Raw genomic sequence first — 19,636 nt, forward strand, 5'->3', positions numbered from 1 at the left:
TGCACTATGAATATTTTCTAGGGATATTTTGTTGGCTCAATTTGTGTCATGGTTTTAATTCACAGCTTCAGGAAAACCAAGACGAAATAGAAAATATGATGAACTCCATATTCAAGGGCATCTTTGTTCACAGATACAGGTAACAGTAGCTAGATCCACCCAAAACTTTTAACTCAGTATGTTCACTTATTACCTCAGAAATAGATAAAGTAGGGGCCTCAAACTCGTGTCCCTCCAGCTTTTGTAAAACTACAGTTCCCGTCATACCTGGACAGCCAAACGGCGCAGCCACTTTCTTTCAAAACGTGTGCCATTTTTGGTGTGTGAGTGGTATCACAGCTAGACTCCATTCCCTTTAGTGGAACTGAGCTGGAAAACCACAGACACACTGAGGACAAGAGTGGTCAAGTTTCCTGGAGAAAGAAACTGTGTTTTTTGTCATCGTGGATAAACCCTTAAATGCCCCATGCCATTTTCCTCTGTTGATCTGAACATGGTGTTTAAAGCAAGCCTGTAATTTTTCAAAATTGTGACTTGGTTTAAAATCATTGCTTTGGTTTAAGAGCTCCCTGTATTGGGTGGGAGGCGGACCGGGGGAGGGGCATGGTCTGAACAGGGTGGTCTACGGCACTGTACTATGACCAAGGAAGTCTCCCTCACCTTCCAAATCATAGCAGATCCACTTCAGGCTGGGGCTTGCATCAGAGGACAGGACTGTGGAGGTAATCTCTTCATAGTTGTAACTCCTTTCTCCCCAGGCAGAGTGTGCTGCTATACTGTTCCCACATAAGTCCCGCTCATTCCTTCATGCTCCCTGCAGTCTCTGTCAGTCCTTGTGTTTCTCATCCTCTCCAATCCTGTTATAATGTCCTGCACTCACTCAGCTATACACACTGCTGCTATAATGTGCCTGCACTCACTCAGCTATACACACTGCTGCTATACTTGCCTGCACTCACACTTAGCCATTATGGGGATCTTCAGCTCCTTCCTGTATCTACAAACTGCTGCTGTGTTATCAGGTTTATGCAGTTACTATACATTATACACCACATGCTGATTGCTATACATATCCAGCGCAAAACTCGTTATTTTTGGGGTGTTTTTTTTATTTTTTTTATATAGTAGTATCAGTGTGTGGCAAAAGAATCCCCCTTACTTTCTGTAATAAATGTTTTGGTTTTGATGCGTTATAACTAGGAATAAACATTGGTGTCTTTATTCAATCTCTGGCCTATGTCTTCCTTGCCTGCTCTGAGTTTTGGTTTACAAAATAACAAACATTACAAAATTATGCTACTTAGTAATGTGTGTTATGTATGTGAATGGCCCCCTTCCCCGTGTTCTCTCTCTCCCCCCCCCACGCTAGACCCGGAAGTGTTGGTACATTATACTTAACGCATTCGTGTCAACCCCCTTCCACCATCTTGTGACAATGACGTCGCCTTTAAGAGGCCGGCTGAACCGCTCCATCCGTCCCTCATGCCGGCCCCCCACTGCCGCCAATTGCGGCTGAGCTGCTGATGACGCAGCTGCTAATGCGCTGCACTACCACTTTAACCTCTTAGGGACATATGACGCATCCGTACGTCATATGTCCCCAAGAGGTGTTCAGAGCGGGGCCGCGCGGCAACCCTGCTCTGAACCGCCGCGGTCCCGGGTGCCGCGTGTAGCCCAGGGCCACGGGTATTAGCAGGCACGGTCCGATTGCCGTGTCCGCTAATACAGTAACCAGATGCAGCTGTCAACGATGACAGCTGCATCCGATTACCAGATCCAGCACTTCCCTGGTGTCTAGTGGGGTGGATCGCTCCTCCGGGACGTTGACCCGGAGGAGCGATCCACACATCTGTACGGGCCGGGGATTGCTCCCAAATGGCACTGATCCCGGCTTGGCAGTTGGATGATCTTTGCTGTAAAACTATACAGCAAAGATCTCAATGAAAGATCAATGCACTTATACTAGAAATTCCCCAGGGGGGCTTCTAGTATATGTGTGTAAAAAAAAAAGTGTTAGTAAAAAGCCCCCTCCCCTAATAAAAGTCTGAATCACCCCCCTTTTCCCAGGATTTAAATAAAAATAAACAAACATGTTTGCTATCGCCGTGTGCGTAATCGCCCAAACTATTAATCACGTTCCTGATCTCGCACGGTAAACGGCGTCAGCGCAAAAAAATCCTAAAGTGCAAAATTGCTCATTTTTGGTCGCATCAAATCCAGAAAAAATGTAGTAATAAGCGATCAAAAAGTCGTATATGCGCAATCAAGATACTGATAGAAAGAACACATCATGGTGCAAAAAATAACACCTGAGACAGCCCCATAGACCAAAGGATAAAAGCGATATAAGCCTGGAAATAGAGCGGTTTTAAGGAACATATATTCGGTAACAATGGTTTGAATTTTTTACAAGCCATCAGATACAATAAAAGTTATACATGTTACATATCTTTGTAATCGTAACGAGTTGAGGAACATATATAATAAGTCAGTTTTACCCCAGGGCGTAAAAACTAAAAAAACCTAAATAAAGGGTTTTTTTGTTAAGTTTCACCCCACTTTGAATTTTATTCTGGTTTCGCAGTGCACTTTATGCAAAAATTCAGCCTGTCATTGCAAAGTACAATTAGTGACTCAAAAAATAAGAGCTCATGTGGGTTTCTAGGTGGAAAAATGCAAGTGCTATGGCCTTTTAAACACAAGGAGGAAAAAACGAAAATTGGCTCCGTCCTCAAGGGGTTAAGGCTTCACTTGTCTTTCCATTTAGTTAGAATGAATTTAATAATAATGTTTTTCTATAGCCCCAACAAACTCCACAGCACTTTACAATTCTGGAAGTGCATAAGCAGTCAGACCTTGCACACTTATCACTGAGACAGGAGGGTCCCGCTAGCAAATCTATACCTATCTATTTCTATAGACGTTGTGTGATTCTTTGGTCACACACGGCGGTCTGCATTCAGGTCATTTTGTGAACTCTCAAGTTGGTTGATTAGATTACAACTTCTTTAGCAGTTTTTTAGCTGGGGGAGGATACATATGCACTCACACACATTCAGAATATGCAGAAGTCAGCAGGCCTCTCACCGCCTCTCCTTGAAGTCTTGTCACTTTTTACTCAGTCACCGTGTACCACATTATATATATCTCTGTATCGCAGGTCTCTGCTTTTCTCCTTTTCCTCAGCCATATTGTGCTCGCAGATAAGGGAGCAGAAATCACTTGATATGTTTGCTATGAAAAAAGTAGGAAAATGCTGCCATCAGTGATAGGGTTAAACACTTTTTCCTTCTGTGTACTTTTTCCTTAAAGGGATGCTATTGCTGAGATCCGAGCCATCTGCATTGAAGAAATAGGGGTTTGGATGAAGATGTACAGCGACGCTTTCCTCAATGACAGCTATCTGAAATATGTTGGCTGGACCCTTCACGACCGGGTGAGGATAACTGATCAGCGATAAAGTAGATTGTTGCATTATGCATCTGTTCAGTGTCAAGACTGAGCTCCAGGGGCTTGAGAGAAAAACTGTCTCACGAACCCTGAGCCGGTAAATCCCTTAAAGGGAAATTCAGGCAAAAAATAATTACTTTTGTTTTATATATTAACTTTGTAAACAAAAATATAAAATTTACATTTTCTTTAATACTGTCTGGCAGCAGTAAGAGGCGACACAGCCTCTGCTGCCCCAATGGCTGTGTTAGGAACTGCAGGGCTGCATATTAGCATTAGAATAGACATTAGACTTGGAGAGCGAGCAGTGATTGTGCTTATCCCTGCTAGCCGTGCTTCACTGTGCTGCAGCACCACTGACAGACTGCTTCCCCATGGATGATAATCTCATGCTAATATGTAAAGGAATAAACATTGAGGCTCAGCATCACGAGCCTCAATGCATTTGTATGCATGGCTTGTGTAGCCCCACAGCTCCTAACACAGCCATTGGTGGCAGCAGAGGTGCCTTACTACTGCAAGTCAATGTATAAATGTAAAAAAAAAGCATTCTTACATTTTCTTGAATAAAATTATACCACTATATTAAAGTTTAAAAATAAAAATAATTAAATATATATATATATATATATATATACATATATATATATATAAAATTTTAATTGCTGGAATGCCCTTTAATGGTGCGTTCACACCTACAGGATCTGCAGCTGATTTTCTGCAGCAGATTTCATTTAAATAACTGAACACAGCATCAAATCTGCTGCAGATCCTGTAGGTGTGAACGCACCCTAAATGTATATTCACTCATGGGCATGGGTGCAGGATTATAGGACTCAAAATGTGACAATAGACTTGGCGTAACCTAAAGGCTGCCTCATCTATTACCAACATAAATGACATGCTGAGTAAATATAACCTTTTATATGTGCAGCTCAAGGGAAGGGAATGAGAGCGTGTCGGTGTTTCGAGTGGTACTTTGTAAGAAGGAATAAATAGGGGGAATGAATATATATATATATATATATTAATTTTTTTTATTTTTTTTTACAGTATAAATATATAATAATCTAGTTTGTAATAACTTTGGCTGAGTGCTGTCTGTATATCAATGTAATCTCTCATCCATTTATACTGATCAGTTCTCTCTGTGCTTTATGCAGCAAGGAGAAGTGAGGCTCAAGTGCCTGAAAGCCCTCCAGAGCCTGTACACCAACCGGGAGTTATTCCCGAAGCTGGAGCTTTTCACCAACAGGTTCAAGGTATGCCCCCTCATTCTGCGGAGTTTTGTTTCCCGTTTCTTTTCTCGTGTGTTTTTTTTTTTTTTTAATACTGTGCCTATGATGGAGGATAGAGGTTCTGACATTTGGTATAAAACTAGATGTTTTGTGACGTAGCCATTGCTACATAGATTCTAGTGCACATGCTTACTCTATGGTACATTGGTGTAGATCTGACAGAATTCTCTGCTGCTCTAAGAAATGTTACGGATAGAGATGAGCGAACCGGTTTCGTGTTCGAGTCGATCCGAACCCGAACGTTCGGCATTTGATTAGCGGGGGCTGCTGAACTTGGATAAAGCTCTAAGGTTGTCTGGAAAACATGGATACAGCCAATGACTATATCCATGTTTTCCACATAACCTTATGGCTTTATCCAACTTCAGCAGCCACCGCTAATCAAATGCCGAAAGTTCGGGTTCGGATCGACTTGAGCATGCTCAAGGTTCGCTCATATCTAGTTACGGAACCTAATTTAGCTGTTGAGTGAAATCGCTGTTCATGTTTTCCCCTTGTACTGTAACATGTAAGCTCTTGGCTTCCAAAGCTTGCAGAATGACACCGAAGCGCATTGTTGTGTCTGTCACTGTTCCAATCAATGGCTTTTCATTTTTTTTTATCTACGTGAAGGACTTCAGGGCCCTCTATTGGTGTGTGTTGGGATTGCAGGCTTTAGAAAATACTAGAGCTGATCTCATATCTTTTCAGCTTGTGGGTCTTGTCAGATGGGTATGTCATTCTGTCTTTACTGACTGTATAAGTACTTAGCGTGTTCTAGGCAGTGGGCAATCTGCTCCTAATATGGTCTTTTGGGACCAGGGCAGCAAACTTGGCTGTACCATCCCTTTATGTAAACTGTTCACTCCATTAAAAAAAAAAAATGTAAAATTTTGTATCAATTTTTTCAGGATCGGATTGTTTCCATGACCCTGGACAAAGAATACGATGTAGCAGTTGAAGCGATCCGACTGGTCACCCTGATCCTCCAGTAAGTTATCCTGTGTTGCCGTCACATGTTTTGTATTATAGTGACAGTCTGGGAGAATCCAGATGTACTAGAGTAAAGTCAGCATTGAGCTGCAGAGATAATCTATTTGTAATTTTATATAGGACTGTACTAAAGCTCCTGAGTGATCCTAACTAAAGTAGTAGTCTAGTGAAAACTCCCTCTGTCACCGCTCCTGTACCTGATTGTCTATTACACTGTGATCAGTTTTTTTCTTGTATAGTATGGTCACCAGCCTGTAGTTAGACTCCTGTCTCGATCTTGTCAGACACCATCTTTAATTTCACATTTCCCCCAGCTTGCTCTCCTGCTACGATTTACTATCAGATCCCATGATGCAAGTTTTCATTGTCATTTGTTTTTGGCCCGGCTTTTTATTTTGTCTCATTACTACTTTGACGCTGGTGCTTTCAGTAAATTTGACCCTTATTGCTGATGTAATATATGCCACAAGGATCACTGAGCTCAGGGAGATCAGCAAAAACATTTTCAATGAAGTACTTGTTTGAGTCTCCATTGATACATTTCCCCCTAAAAATTTTTTTTGAATATGCATAAAAAAAGGGGGGGGGGGGGCCATGGAGATTCAATCAAGAGTCTCAAAACACTGGAACAGCCAGATATCCCTCCTGGGAAAGAAAACCCTTTGCGAAGAGGTGCCTTCTAGTGAGGAGATCACCAAACCACCCGGATATGTAGCCCCTTAAGTCACACTCAGTTGCGAGGACACCTTTTTTGTATATTCAAAATTATTTAGGAGCAATGTATCAGTGGAGTCTTATATGAGGACTGCTTTGAAAATGGTTTTGTTCATCTCTCTGAGCTCAGTGATCACTGTGTTTTGCTGTTCTACTATTTGTTGCTCCATTAGCCAGAATTCTGCTCCACACTGAGGGGCAAATACCCCAAAACAGCTGTCTGTGGATAGATGCCTGGCTTTGGTATTTCCTTTGTCATGTCGTAATACTTGCAACTGAGTTAGACTATGACGTAAAAGGAGCGACCCTGGTATTTCCCTATTTGTGTCTCAAAACTTGCAACTGAGTGGGACTTATGGGGCCACGTATCAGGGTGGTTTAGTGATCTCCCCACGAAGATGCACCCCTTAGGAAGGGTTTCCTTCCCAGAAGGGATATCTGGCTATTCCCATGTTTTGAGACTTGTGACTGAGGCTCCATGGACCCTGTTTTTGCATGGTGTAATATCCACCAAAGTTTTCTCAGTTAGTAAATGCAGTGAAGAGCTGAAATCTACTGGCAACATGCTTCCAAGTCAGGTAAACAAACAAAGCAAGTTGGTTGGAAATGAGTGTTTGTTTTGGCACATATACTATATAAATCACAGGAAGGATGTGCACCAAAGTTTCCACAAATTGAGCCAAAATGTGGTCCAATGTGTGGCTTCTGGTTTGTTGGCAAAGTCTCTATCGTCTGCATATGTGTCTGTGCTCGTATTGGCACAGGCTTCATACGATGAACTGAACGTAGTCTGCTTGTTACAGGTGATTTCCTAGGTGCATACAAACTTTGGCTCTAGCCTGAAATATCTGTTTTTCTGAGTACTTGTATGCGCTCAGAAAATGACCTGAACGTAGTCACTAGCTGACAGTTTCCCTAGACTTTATAGCACTGATCTTCTGTATTGCTTGACATTACAGTGGCAGCGAAGAGGCCCTCTCCAACGAAGATTGTGAGAACGTTTACCACTTGGTCTATTCAGCACACCGGCCAGTTGCGGTAGCAGCTGGGGAGTTCCTGCACAAGAAGTTAGTAGTGTGTGTGTGTGTGTGTGTGTGTGTGTGTGTGTGTGTGTGTAAGTTGTAAAGGTGGACAGTCTCATAGAGAAGACATGGTCAGATACTGTACGTGTGCCCTCTACACTGTATATGAAATGCATTTTAATCTTGGGATAACCACTTTAGACATAGCTTTTGCCTTTACTGATATTTTTTTTTTCTTCCCCCTTTTGTCCAGATTATTTAGTAGACATGACCCACAAGCTGAAGAGGCTTTGGCTAAAAGAAGAGGGCGTAGTAGTCCGAATGGAAATCTTGTAAAAATGCTGGTACTTTTCTTTCTTGAAAGTGAGGTAAGCTGCTTTCCTGTTACAATCCTCTCACTGTGTAGATACCAGTAATTTGTATATGGAGTTTGCATAATCAGGCTATGTTCACACAACGTATATTTCCGTAAAATCACGGCCGCTGTACAACGGCCATGATTATTACAGTAATATACGTTACCTGTCCATCTATGGGATCCCGGACGGAGCTCCATAGCATGCAGTGGAGAGTTCTGATGCGGGTGTGCACCGATGCGCCCACATCAGAATCCTGCGGCCGAAAAGATCATCCATCCTCCCCACCGGTCTATACATAGTATGAACATGGCCTTAAGTTTAACCAGGTTTTTTGTGAAACTCATACAAAATGTCATCGTCTGAAGGCATTGTCCACCATTTTTTACCATTACAAACTTCCCACCATTTTTTGTTATACAGCTTTATGCATTTCCATGGTAACAGACTACAGAAAGTAGGCTCGTTCTGCAGTCCCACCTTTTTATCTGTCTCCTTATTTTATCCTATCAGGTCTATGGTTAGGAAGACTAAAGGAGCAGATGTAGTGGCGCATGACTGTAGTATCAGAATATATACCCTTTATTTGTAGTCTGTTATATGTGAGCTGTATACACAGACTGGTTAAAAAAAAAGTTAATAGGAACTATTTAATAGTTTTTGTTTTTCTAGTTATAAGGGAACAATAAAATGAGTTCCTGTGATGTTCCCAGTCATGTAGGCTGTGCTCTGTTGGTTCTCAGACACTTACAGTGTTGTGTATTTCATCCCACAGTTACATGAGCATGCAGCGTATTTAGTGGACAGCTTGTGGGAAAGTTCTCAGGAACTTCTGAAGGACTGGGAGTGCATGGCAGAGCTGCTAGTGGAGGAGCCAGTTCAAGGAGAGGAAGGTAGGGCTGAATTCAATGGACTAAATCTGGATACAATTGATAATTTTATCTTGTTACATGTGAAACATGAGTTGCTCTCCATGATATTACATGATAGAAAATCTCAAATAATAGTGTGTATGGGTAGGGAACACTATAGTTATATTTTTACTCATGCCATTACACTGGTTTTCTGCCATTATTGCAATGGGAGCCAGTGGCATCTCCACATAAATGCAAAGGCTGCATGGTGATGTGTTATACAACAGCAGATTGCATTTAAGCCACCTGAACAGAATATTTCTGCGACTTGTCTGATTTACAGCTGTGAGGAGAGAAGTCAGACAGGTCACAGGGCAGTCGCAACAAGGTCAGTGGTGGCAAAGAGGTGTGCGACCTATAACCTGCATCTGTTGCAGTGCCACACCATTCACTAAACATTGTGTGCAGCATTGCAATATCAGGCTCTAGTAATAAACTACATTAGCAGTTTGTGTTGGTAAATAGAATTATGGCTATAACATCATTTGCATTCGATTTATTAACCCGTTCACAATATCTACCATACATGCAGCACAATCAGAATTTCCTAAAACATACTTTATATTTTTGGCTATAAAACACCGGCCCATTATTTATCCCTCAGGGACCGCTGAAAAGAGCCAAGTGCTGTACTCTGCTTTTTCCGGTGGTTCCATAGAGAGTGAATAGAGCCGTAGGTCACGAGCCATACCCACGGCTGTTTTCAACACAAAGAAGCCGAGGGCCAATCTGGAGGTTGACTGGGTACAGAGGTGGGACCATCTGTGATCTTACTTGTCTCCTATCCTGTGGATAGGGGACAAGTTATTTTAAGGTGGACAACCTCTTTAAAGCGCAACTATTAGCAGGTTCTTCCCAGAGAACCTGCTGATATGCCGCACTAGCTGTGTCCCTCAGTAATATATGGCAGTTACTTTCGCCCCTCTCCGCCCCCACATTTTCTAAAATCGCTAAATGCAAATTACTTGCATAAGAGCATTTAGGGTGTTGCCCGGGGCCGGAGAGCATTGCCGCAAACCGCCCAGCCCACCCCCTCCCGTCCTGGCCACTATGCATTTTCATAACTGCATAGTGGGCTCTATACACGGCGGCTGCGCAGGGAAGCAATCCGGTCAGAGACGGGCTGCTTCTTGCGCATGCGTAAATCCCCCGGGCCGCCACAGATCCTCCTGGTGGTTCCTCAAGACGTAAGTATAGACTATCTTATATGTATGTCCTGAGGGACCTCCAGGAGGATCGGCGACGGGGCTGCTTCCCTGCACAGCCGCTGTGTTTCTGAAAAGATTACACTTGGGAGAAACCGGCCTAAGGGTGGGTTTACATAGATTTATCTGACAGGTTTTTGAAGAGAACAGGTCATAAAGGAAAGACTGAGATTTCTCAAATCCATTCCTGGCTTTGGCTTCAAATATCTGTTGGATAAATCTGTGTTAATGCACCATTAAAGTGTCTTAATGTTATTGATCACATGGCTCTTACATGGGGTTTCCCAACTGAGAGAATTGGCTTCAGCTGCGTAGTGCATGTGCGCCACTCTTGCCCTTAAAATATTGGTTATGGAGATTTTTATTTTTTTTTCTTTGTTAAAGAGGCTGAATTCTAAGTTTTAGGGTTTAGTCCATTAAAATTCATCCCATATCTGCAGGATAGGCGATCAGTGTTTGGCTGGTGGTAGTCTGAATATTGAAAGCAGCACTGAACAAGATGATCCCCTGGTTATATAGCTTGTCAGACATGCACACTACTACTGCATTGAGTTCTCTGGGCCGGACACAGATACTGGAGTACAGTGCTTAGTTATTTCCATTCTGTCTGTACAGTTGAAGAGAGCTGGGACTATGGGGGGGCACCTCCACATTAACAATATTTAGGTTTGTGACCTCTTGTGATTGAGTGTATAAAGGCAGGTTTAAGGGGAAAAAAATGCAGTTCAACCAAGTTCTTTTCTAACATAGCAGCGTGTGTAACCCCCTCCACCCACCCGCTCACACCACAATTTTATAATCAAACACCAAATGAGGAGACTTTGATGCACAGCGGGGATACTCATCCTCGTTGGCTTTCTTACATTGTACAGTACTTGTTGTACGATGCCATTTGCATATAGTAAATATTTTATGCCACCAATTACAGGAAAATTTTCATCTATTATTCTTAAGTAAACGCTGCAGTCATTGATCTTACAAAGACGCCAATGTATAAGTTGTCATTTCCAGCTGGTTAAACACTGTTTTTTTGTGTTATTATTTCGGAGGGGAAAAAAAGTTCACTTGAAACAAGCTGAACAAATAAGAGCAAATCTCCAGAGCACTTGTGCAGCTCCATGTAGTGCTTCCTAATTCTGTCAATAAAAGGTTAGAAGAATAAAGCTGCTTGCTTAAAAAAAGCGCCACAGCTTTTGTGTAGTGTTACAACTCCGCCTCATTCATTGAAACTAAGGCCTTATGCACACTTTCAGTAATTTTTTCTGGTCCTGAAACAACCCGCTAAAAATTACGGATTGGACATCCGTATTGCATCCGTATTTCTGTAAATCCATTTTTACTACTCCAATGCTTTTCAATGCACTTAATCCATTTTTTTTTTTGCGGAAATACGGATGGTAACATGTTACAATCCGTAAACAATTGATTTCAATGAGAGGATCCGTAAAAAAAAAATCAGGGTCCGCACCGGGTCCGTACTAGGACATGTCCTTTTTTTTTTTTTTTTTATAGGGCTATTCACACTAACTCGGATCCGTAAATTATGGAATGTGTGCATAAGGCCTAAGCTGCAATATCACACACAAGCTAAGGACAGGAGGAGTGCTGTATCTGGAAGAAAGCTGCTTTTCCTTAGAGATATTGCATAACTGGAGGGGTAACTGTTCTGGGTGTTAGAACTATTACAGGCATACAGCTAAATACTTTTTTTAGTTAAAGATCTTTTTTTTAGAGGAATATAACTTTTTTTTCTGCCTTTTCCTGCCTGGCTTTTTTTCAACTATTATCTGAAGTTTGTATTTGTATTTTGGGGTATATTGGCCTTTTTGACTTCTTTAGATTCTTAGTTTCCTGATATGTCAAGTAACCATAAAATTGAAGTTCTGGTAATAGTCCTTCATAGTAATGCCTCATATGCATGCCAGAAAAGGAGGGGGGGGGGCTCAATCCACTCTCCACTGCAGCTGCTGCCTGTTCTCAGTCAATTGAGTGTGCATCTTAAAGGAATCTGGCAGACCATAGAATGAAGGCTATGGGACCAGCAGAGATGTGCTCATCCGCCAGCAGGGACGAGCTCCGAAATCCGCAGCGGGTGATATGCACATACCCTGACACTGAAAAGGGGTCAGTGTGACACCCATTTAATTAATGCCACGTCCTGGTTTCTAAGCCTAGACCACACCTTTATTAGTTCAGACATTATCAACCAAAGGGACCATCATGCAGTATTCATGTGCCTAGATGCCATAGTCACTGTTGACCACAGCATCTAGGTGGTTTAACACCAGGAATTGTAACTCTAGTGTGAGCTGTATAACCATTGCCATGAACTGTGGACAGAATGCAGGATGTATTGTAAACTCTTGCTCTGACCTCTGAAAAGTGCATATGATGATATGGGGCACGTATTCAATAATATGGCAGCATCCCAGTGTAGTTGCATCTGAATATCCGGCTCCTGTCTCCTCTTTCATCCTATAGTGCGGCTAGTAGAAGGGTTTTTATAGCAGAGTATCTGTAATAGGAGACTGGCTAAGTTTTGCACTAAGCGTCCATTGTGACTTGTCTTACAGTGATGTCTGAGCGGCAGGAGAGCGCACTCATAGAGCTGATGGTGTGCACGATTCGGCAGGCTGCAGAAGCACATCCACCGGTGGGGAGGGGGACTGGGAAGAGGGTGAGTAGCTTCACTGTCCATTGTGTTTCTATGTGCAGCCAGTAGTATTAGTAATGTCAATGTTTTATCCACTGTGATTGGTTTAACATTTTTATATATATATTTCTATTTTATATATATTTTTTTTATTTAATTTAATTTCCCTCCCCAGGTTTTAACTGCCAAGGAGCGAAAAACACAAATTGACGACAAGAATAAGCTGACTGAACACTTCATTGTTGCACTTCCAATGCTGCTATCTAAGGTGTGCTTGTCGTCTTTTTCTCACTGCTTATGTATACATGCATGCTTGACAATGTCCCTTACAAAGGCATTTAAAAACCTTGGGTCCATGATTAGATCAGGAGACTTATTGGCATCTTTTGTACTGCTGAACTATACAGACAGGAAATGTGTGTGTCCAATATGGCTAACCCATGTGGTGGTGGTGGTGGTGGGGGGGGGGTTATTAACCTACCCACCAGAGGATCAGATTTCGTTGGCTTATTTAGACTCCCTTTTAAGTTATCTGACTTTACAGTAAATTTGTTTTTGCGGTGTTCAAGTTGTGTTGTGTAAAATCATTGTCTCCTAATATTTCATCTCCCTTTATCCTGTAGTATTCTGCTGATGCAGAGAAAGTGGCAAATCTTTTACAAATCCCTCAGTATTTTGATCTAGAGCTCTACAGCACTGGACGGATGGAAAAGGTACGTCAGCGATGTCTCTTTATGTCTATTTTACCTTCCATAATATGTACCAGTGTGTGTTCATGGCTGAAAAGCTTGTACTCTTAGGGTGGTATTACATGAAACGATTTTTCGGCGATATTAGGCGTTATCATCCTATTACACAGGACGATGATCGTTACTTATGGTCGTTCTTGCGCTTCTCCTTTCCTGGCTGATAGACCAGCGAACAACGTGTTATTACACCGAATTATGTTTGAACCATTTATTGAACTATCAATGATGAAAATAAGTAGATCCTATCAATCAACTATTTCTTATTGGTCATTTAATCGTTGTCTGCTATTACATGAAACGATTATTGTTTAAATCCGAACAATCTAACGATTTTTCAAACTATGATGTTCCTGTGTAATACGGCCCTTAGTTTAATGGGGCTAGCGGTCTATAAGGCTATTCACATATGGCGTGTGCTATTAATTGACAGTGTTCTCTGTCTTATCCGTAGCACCTGGACAGCTTACTAAAGCAAATCAAGTTTGTGGTGGAGAAACATACAGAGTCCGACGTATTAGAAGCATGCAGTAAAACCTACAGCATCCTGTGCAGCGAGGAGTATACAATCCAGAACCGAGTGGACATTGCCCACAGTCAGCTGATCGATGAGCTGGTAGATCGCTTCTCACATGCTGTGGAGGATTTATTGCAAGAAGTAAGTGTTAGGTTTTGACTACTACCGTAGTTTAATTGCATTCTATTATTCATGATGATGATGGACAAAATTTGTAAGGTTATCAACTAATAAAGGGACAGTACCCCTAATGCATCTAAATCAGATAGGATGGTCTGAGCGAAGCCTTCTGGAATCCATTTTTCTGCTGTCTATGAAGTATAACCAGTTATATAATTGTTTCTCCAGGCTGAAGAAGCCGATGAAGATGATATATACAATGTCTTGGCTTCGTTAAAGCGGTTAACGTGTTTTCACAAGTGAGTACACTTTATCTTCATACAGTATATGGTATGACGTACCTGCTTGTTTCCATTTCCTCACTGATCAGTAGAATGGAAATGTCAGGCTGCTCCACTGAGGAGTGCATAGACATAGTACATGTGGGTATGGCTGGGCCTGGTACTTTAGATGTCATTGACTGTAGAACTAGCCTCCGTATAGACAAACTGCTTTGCTTTTGTAATCATTGAAGGGGCCGTGGCACAGTAGATGCCAACCCTCTTCATTATGTTCATCATATCAATTGAACACCCTAAGAAAAGGCCGAAGGTGTTTAATCCCTTCAATTTAAGGTTTTTTTTTTTTATTTGAACGACAGACCCATATGAGGTCTTTTTTTCATAAAATAAAAATGCAAAAAACTTATTTGGGTGGTGAAATTGAATACAAATATGGTCTATTTTAAATTTTAGATGGGTTTAATTTAAAACAGACTTGTAATTGTACTGACTTGAGATAACAGTAGGCAATGTATATAACTCTTATTTTACTACTTTATTAAAAATTAACAAATGTTGTGACTCCCCTCTATACCCCCCTTACTGGAACCACAACACTACATCAGGGTTCAGAAAGGGGTAATAAAAGGATTGGCTAGGAATAGAATAAAAGATTAGCTTTTTTCCCCATAAACCAATCTTCTTTACATGCTGTCTGCCAATGCAGCTTATCCCAATACAGGGGGTTGGAGCTGAACTGCAATACTGGTCATAGCCCATGGGCAAGAGTGGCACTTTCTGAAGAAGAAACAAAAAGCAGAGCATGGACCCCCCCCCCCCCCTTTTATGTCCTAGATAACCCTTATCCATACTAGTATATTTCTCCTTTTATAATGAGGTTTCTTTATGGGGGCAGTATCTGCATTATTGCTGGAAAAAGTATCCATCAGAATCCTTGCTGTCTTATGTTTTCAGCGCTCATGATTTGACCAAGTGGGATTTGTTTGGGAACTGTTATCGGTTGCTGAGGACGGGCATCGAACATGAAGGCATGATAGAGCAGGTGAGCAACCGGGGCCTGTTACTGAATGTCGTAGTGTTATATGAACTTTGTGTATTCATATTTGTATGATTTTCTCTCCAGATTGGTGTCCAGGCTCTTCAGTGCGCGCATTACTCCATTCTGTGGCAGCTAGTGAAAATCACAGAGGGCAACCCTTCCAAAGTAAGTTACCTATATGATATACTAACCAGTTGTAAATTGGGGGGGGGGGGGGGAGAGATTTATGAAGGCTGCGGCCGGGGTGTACACCAGGGAGAATGCACAGTTTGCCCCTTCTCCATGGCGTTTGCCAGCCTTATTCCCCGCTCGCCCGTTAATAATTATACAAATCTACCCCTGCTGGATTTGTTGCGCCTGTCACAGGACCGGACGGCTTTACTAAGAGACATACACCTCTTAGTAAATCCAGGTGTGGAAAAGGTGACTGTCTTCATAAATGTCCCCCATTGAGTCTATCCTAATACAACTATATTTGTAGACACAAGTGTTATGATGAGCTCTGTTTCCTTACAGGAAGATATGTTGATGTTGAGAAAAACCGTAAAGTCCTTCTTGGCGGTCTGTCAGCAGTGTCTATCCAATGTTAACACCCAGGTGAAAGAGCAGGTAAGCCAAGGAGGGAATTTCAAAGTGATAGCATATCAATAGTACTTGCCATCATGTTACGATCAGCTGGTGTCTGACTTGTGGGACGCCTGTTTGATGCACGGCCATTTAGAGCGCCAGCTCCTTTGCAGCTAAAAAGAACCCACTACAGCATTGTAAGCTAACCAAAAGAAATAGGCACCTAAATGGAACAACTGTCTACCCCATCAAGTGCCCATATGTTTTTAGGTTTTCTGACAGGCTTGTTGCGAATTCCTTTTATTAAGATACAGGAGTTGTGTGTCATTTAGGTCCTTGGAGCTCTGAGCATCGTTGCCTTTTCTGCCGAATAGTTAAGTTATCCAGCTCTACAGAAACATGGCCACTTTCCCCCTCTCTTGTCTCCAGATTGGGTGGAGTTTCAAGCTCAGTTCCATTGAAGTAATGGGCACTTAATTGAAAACCACACCTGAACTGGAGACAAAAGAGGGGGAAAAGTGGCCTTGTTTGCTGGATAACCCCTTTAAATCACAGTATCACGTCTGTGGCCAGATCAGATATGGGTAGCACATAATGCAAGCTTACAGATTGGTTGATCAGAAGTTCCGTTATTTTATTTTATTTTTTTCCAGCTGTCATTAGTCCAGTGAATATGCTCCTCTTTCTCTTCCAGGCTTTCATGCTGCTCTGTGACCTTCTTATGATCTTCAGCCATCAGTTGACAACAGGTGGAAGGGACAATCTTGTGCTGCTAATCTTTAATCCGGACATAGGACTGCAGTCAGAGCTCCTCAGTTTTGTCATGGATCATGTGTTCATTGATCAGGATGATGAAAATCAGAGCATGGGTAATGAGGAGCTTTTTTTCTATTAAACAATGCCACCAGCTTTTCACATGTCAGATGTTTTAGTTCTTGAGGCCCTCTCTCAAGTTGCCAGTACTGCTCTTGGCTCGTCTGTGTTTTTCTTGGTTCTCATAAATAATGGGTGTGGGGGTCTAAGAAAGTGAGGTGTTCATAAAATGTCATGTTTCTATGAAAAGCTAAACACTAGAGATGAGTGAATCTTGAGCATGCTTGGGTTCATCTGAACCAAAGCGTGCCACATTTGATTACCAGTGGCTGAAACGTTGGGTACAGCCCTAAAGGTGCCTGGAAAACATGGATACAGCTATAGGCCATAGGCAGGACTCTCAAGGGCTGCATCCAACTTCTTCAGACCCCAGTAATCAAATGCCGCTCGCTCGCGTTTGGACAAACCAGAGTTTGCTTGAGATTCACTCATCTCTACTAGACACAGCTCTGAACTCTGCTGAGCACTTCTGCCCCTATGGTGGGGGGTGTCTGCACCCAGACTATAACTGATTAAAACTTGAAGGTATTGTCTTAATGGTGTATTCTGGATAAATGCATTTTTATCTGCCAGCACCACTATGAAAATTAAAAGAAAAAACGAAATATTGTCACAGACCCTAAAAGAGGTGCAAACTAGGCAACACCTGTACACATCCCCTACCGTATGGCTAAAATCAACATAGATCCCCTACCCACCTCCTTTTTGGAGAACTCCTTAAAAATAACAAAAATGAACCTATTTGTTCTCTCTGGGTCTGAGTGCTGAGATCCCTGCCGATCACTAGAATGAGTGGGGGAGAAACACCTGGATGAGCACTTCTCTCCCTGTCTCATTTCCTTGCTGCAAGAGTCAGGCTCCATGGGCTTTGTATAGAATCCACTTTCTGCAGGGAGGAGAGAGGCTTTTACCTCACTCATTCTTGAGATTGGTGGGGTTCTCGGCACCCAGACCCCGCCCGATTAAAAACAAAACTAAAAACTTAGTCACTGTCGTTTTCTTTCTTTTTTTTTTCTTTTTTTTTGCAGAAATCAATAGCACAGGCGATTTTAAGAAACTTTGTAATTGGGTTTATTAGCCAAATCTGCCATCATCTGCATGTAAAAAGCCTTTTCCCAGGTCCCCCCCCCCTCCTTCCTCTTTTCCATCCACTGCAAAAAATCTGAAAATTGTGACTTGTTGCATGAGTCACACTCTCTGTTCTATAGGGAGGGGAGGGGGGAGGAGGAAGGAGGGAGTTAGCCGACAGCAGAAAGCAGATAACAGAGGATTACAGGCACAGAGCTGGGTAACAGCTGTAATCAGAGCTCAGAGAGGTCAGTGCTGACTGTCAGAGGAGATAAAGGGTAAGGTATTTGTAGATTAACTCTTTGTTGTCCTGTATTGGTCTTTTTTTTTTTTTTTTTTAGCTCTCTCCATAGGAGAACAATGAAGACAGAGGGAGAGCTTCAAACTGCTTTTTCATGATAAAAATGCATTTTTCGGCTAATAAACCCAATTACAACATTTCTTAAAATCGCCTGGACTATTAATTTCTGCAGACATATCAAAGTTTTTTAACCGTAACACATTTCCTAAGCTCCCAGTGTTTTTATTTTTGTGAATGATATGATAATAAACTGAAACAATGATACCAATTTCAACAGACTTCACTGCTAAATAACAATGATGATCTTTCCTGCAGAGGGTGATGAGGAAGATGAAGCCAACAAAATTGAGGCCTTGCACAAGAGGAGAAATCTACTAGCAGCATTTTGTAAACTTATCATTTATGACATTGTAGACATGCATGCAGCAGCAGACATCTTCAAGCACTACATGAAGGTAAATTGCTACCATATTACTTTGTATCTCTAAGAAGGTGACAGTATCTTTAGAACAGTGGGGATGGAACCACTATAGTGTGTGTATGTATGTGTGTGTGTGTGTGTGTGTGTATAATATATATATTTATATATATTTATTATTGGTGACTTACTGCTCATTCATTCTTTCCTGTAGTATTACAACGATTATGGTGACATCATCAAAGAAACACTAAGTAAAACAAGACAGATAGACAAGATCCAATGTGCCAAGACCCTGATCCTTAGTTTGCAGCAGGTAAGATTTAAGGTTTTTGTTATTTCTTTACATATCTGACGTTATAATAACTTTCACATGTAGAATTTACCTGTATAGAAATGATAAGTATTCTTAATCCTAATCACTTATTTCCCAGCTGTTCAATGAGCTGGTCCAGGAGCAAGGCCCCAACCTGGATAGGACGTCTGCTCACGTTAGTGGTATTAAAGAATTGGCTCGCAGGTTTGCACTCACTTTTGGTCTGGATCAGATAAAGACCAGGGAAGCTGTGGCCACGTTACACAAGTAAGATTGTTAGCAAAAAAGAATTTCCAGTTAGACTTTTCATGAGACATTGGCTACACTCTTATATTCTTCTAACTTTCTGAATACAGAGATGGCATAGAATTTGCCTTCAAATACCAAAATCCCAAGGGCCCAGAGTACCCACCACTAAACTTGGCCTTCCTGGAAGTATTGAGTGAATTTTCTTCAAAGTTGTTACGGCAGGACAAAAAGACAGTGTAAGTATGACATTGGTTTTCTATGTATGAACATTTTGGTCCCATCTACCATGTTAGACAGTGTAAGTATGACATTGGTTTTCTATGTATGAACATAGTGTAGGGATTTTGGTCCCATCTACCATGTTAGACAGTTCATATTTGAGTATGCTGCAGATAACAACCACAATAAGCTTCTTAAACCATTGCATCACCTTAGATGACCCCATTCATACACAAGCCCCTGGCCTGGCTCCCAGCAACCTTTCCCCTGCTGCAGGTTTCAGGGCTAATATAGTATTACATGGCACTCTCCAGCTCAGTTTCCTCTGAGACTAATTT

General features: G+C 41.8%; 1 protein-coding gene across 2 annotated transcripts in view; it reads left to right on the forward strand.

Annotated features, from left to right (window-relative positions):
* STAG1 (STAG1 cohesin complex component) overlaps positions 1-19,636 on the forward strand; it is an 89,806-nt gene that overhangs the window by 66,337 nt on the left and 3,833 nt on the right. For both annotated transcript variants that reach the window (XM_069975690.1, XM_069975691.1), the window contains exons 9-28: positions 66-139; positions 3,313-3,436; positions 4,614-4,712; positions 5,639-5,718; positions 7,394-7,501; positions 7,710-7,824; positions 8,588-8,705; positions 12,505-12,608; positions 12,760-12,852; positions 13,208-13,297; positions 13,785-13,988; positions 14,196-14,266; positions 15,203-15,290; positions 15,372-15,452; positions 15,804-15,896; positions 16,549-16,723; positions 18,412-18,551; positions 18,729-18,830; positions 18,949-19,097; positions 19,187-19,315. In XM_069975690.1, the coding sequence (XP_069831791.1) occupies positions 66-139; positions 3,313-3,436; positions 4,614-4,712; positions 5,639-5,718; positions 7,394-7,501; positions 7,710-7,824; positions 8,588-8,705; positions 12,505-12,608; positions 12,760-12,852; positions 13,208-13,297; positions 13,785-13,988; positions 14,196-14,266; positions 15,203-15,290; positions 15,372-15,452; positions 15,804-15,896; positions 16,549-16,723; positions 18,412-18,551; positions 18,729-18,830; positions 18,949-19,097; positions 19,187-19,315 (2,237 nt within the window). The remainder of the gene's footprint in view (positions 1-65; positions 140-3,312; positions 3,437-4,613; positions 4,713-5,638; positions 5,719-7,393; positions 7,502-7,709; positions 7,825-8,587; positions 8,706-12,504; positions 12,609-12,759; positions 12,853-13,207; positions 13,298-13,784; positions 13,989-14,195; positions 14,267-15,202; positions 15,291-15,371; positions 15,453-15,803; positions 15,897-16,548; positions 16,724-18,411; positions 18,552-18,728; positions 18,831-18,948; positions 19,098-19,186; positions 19,316-19,636) is intronic.

Source organism: Dendropsophus ebraccatus, chromosome 6 (genome assembly GCF_027789765.1).
Source record: "Dendropsophus ebraccatus isolate aDenEbr1 chromosome 6, aDenEbr1.pat, whole genome shotgun sequence".
NCBI classification, from domain to species: domain Eukaryota; kingdom Metazoa; phylum Chordata; class Amphibia; order Anura; family Hylidae; genus Dendropsophus; species Dendropsophus ebraccatus.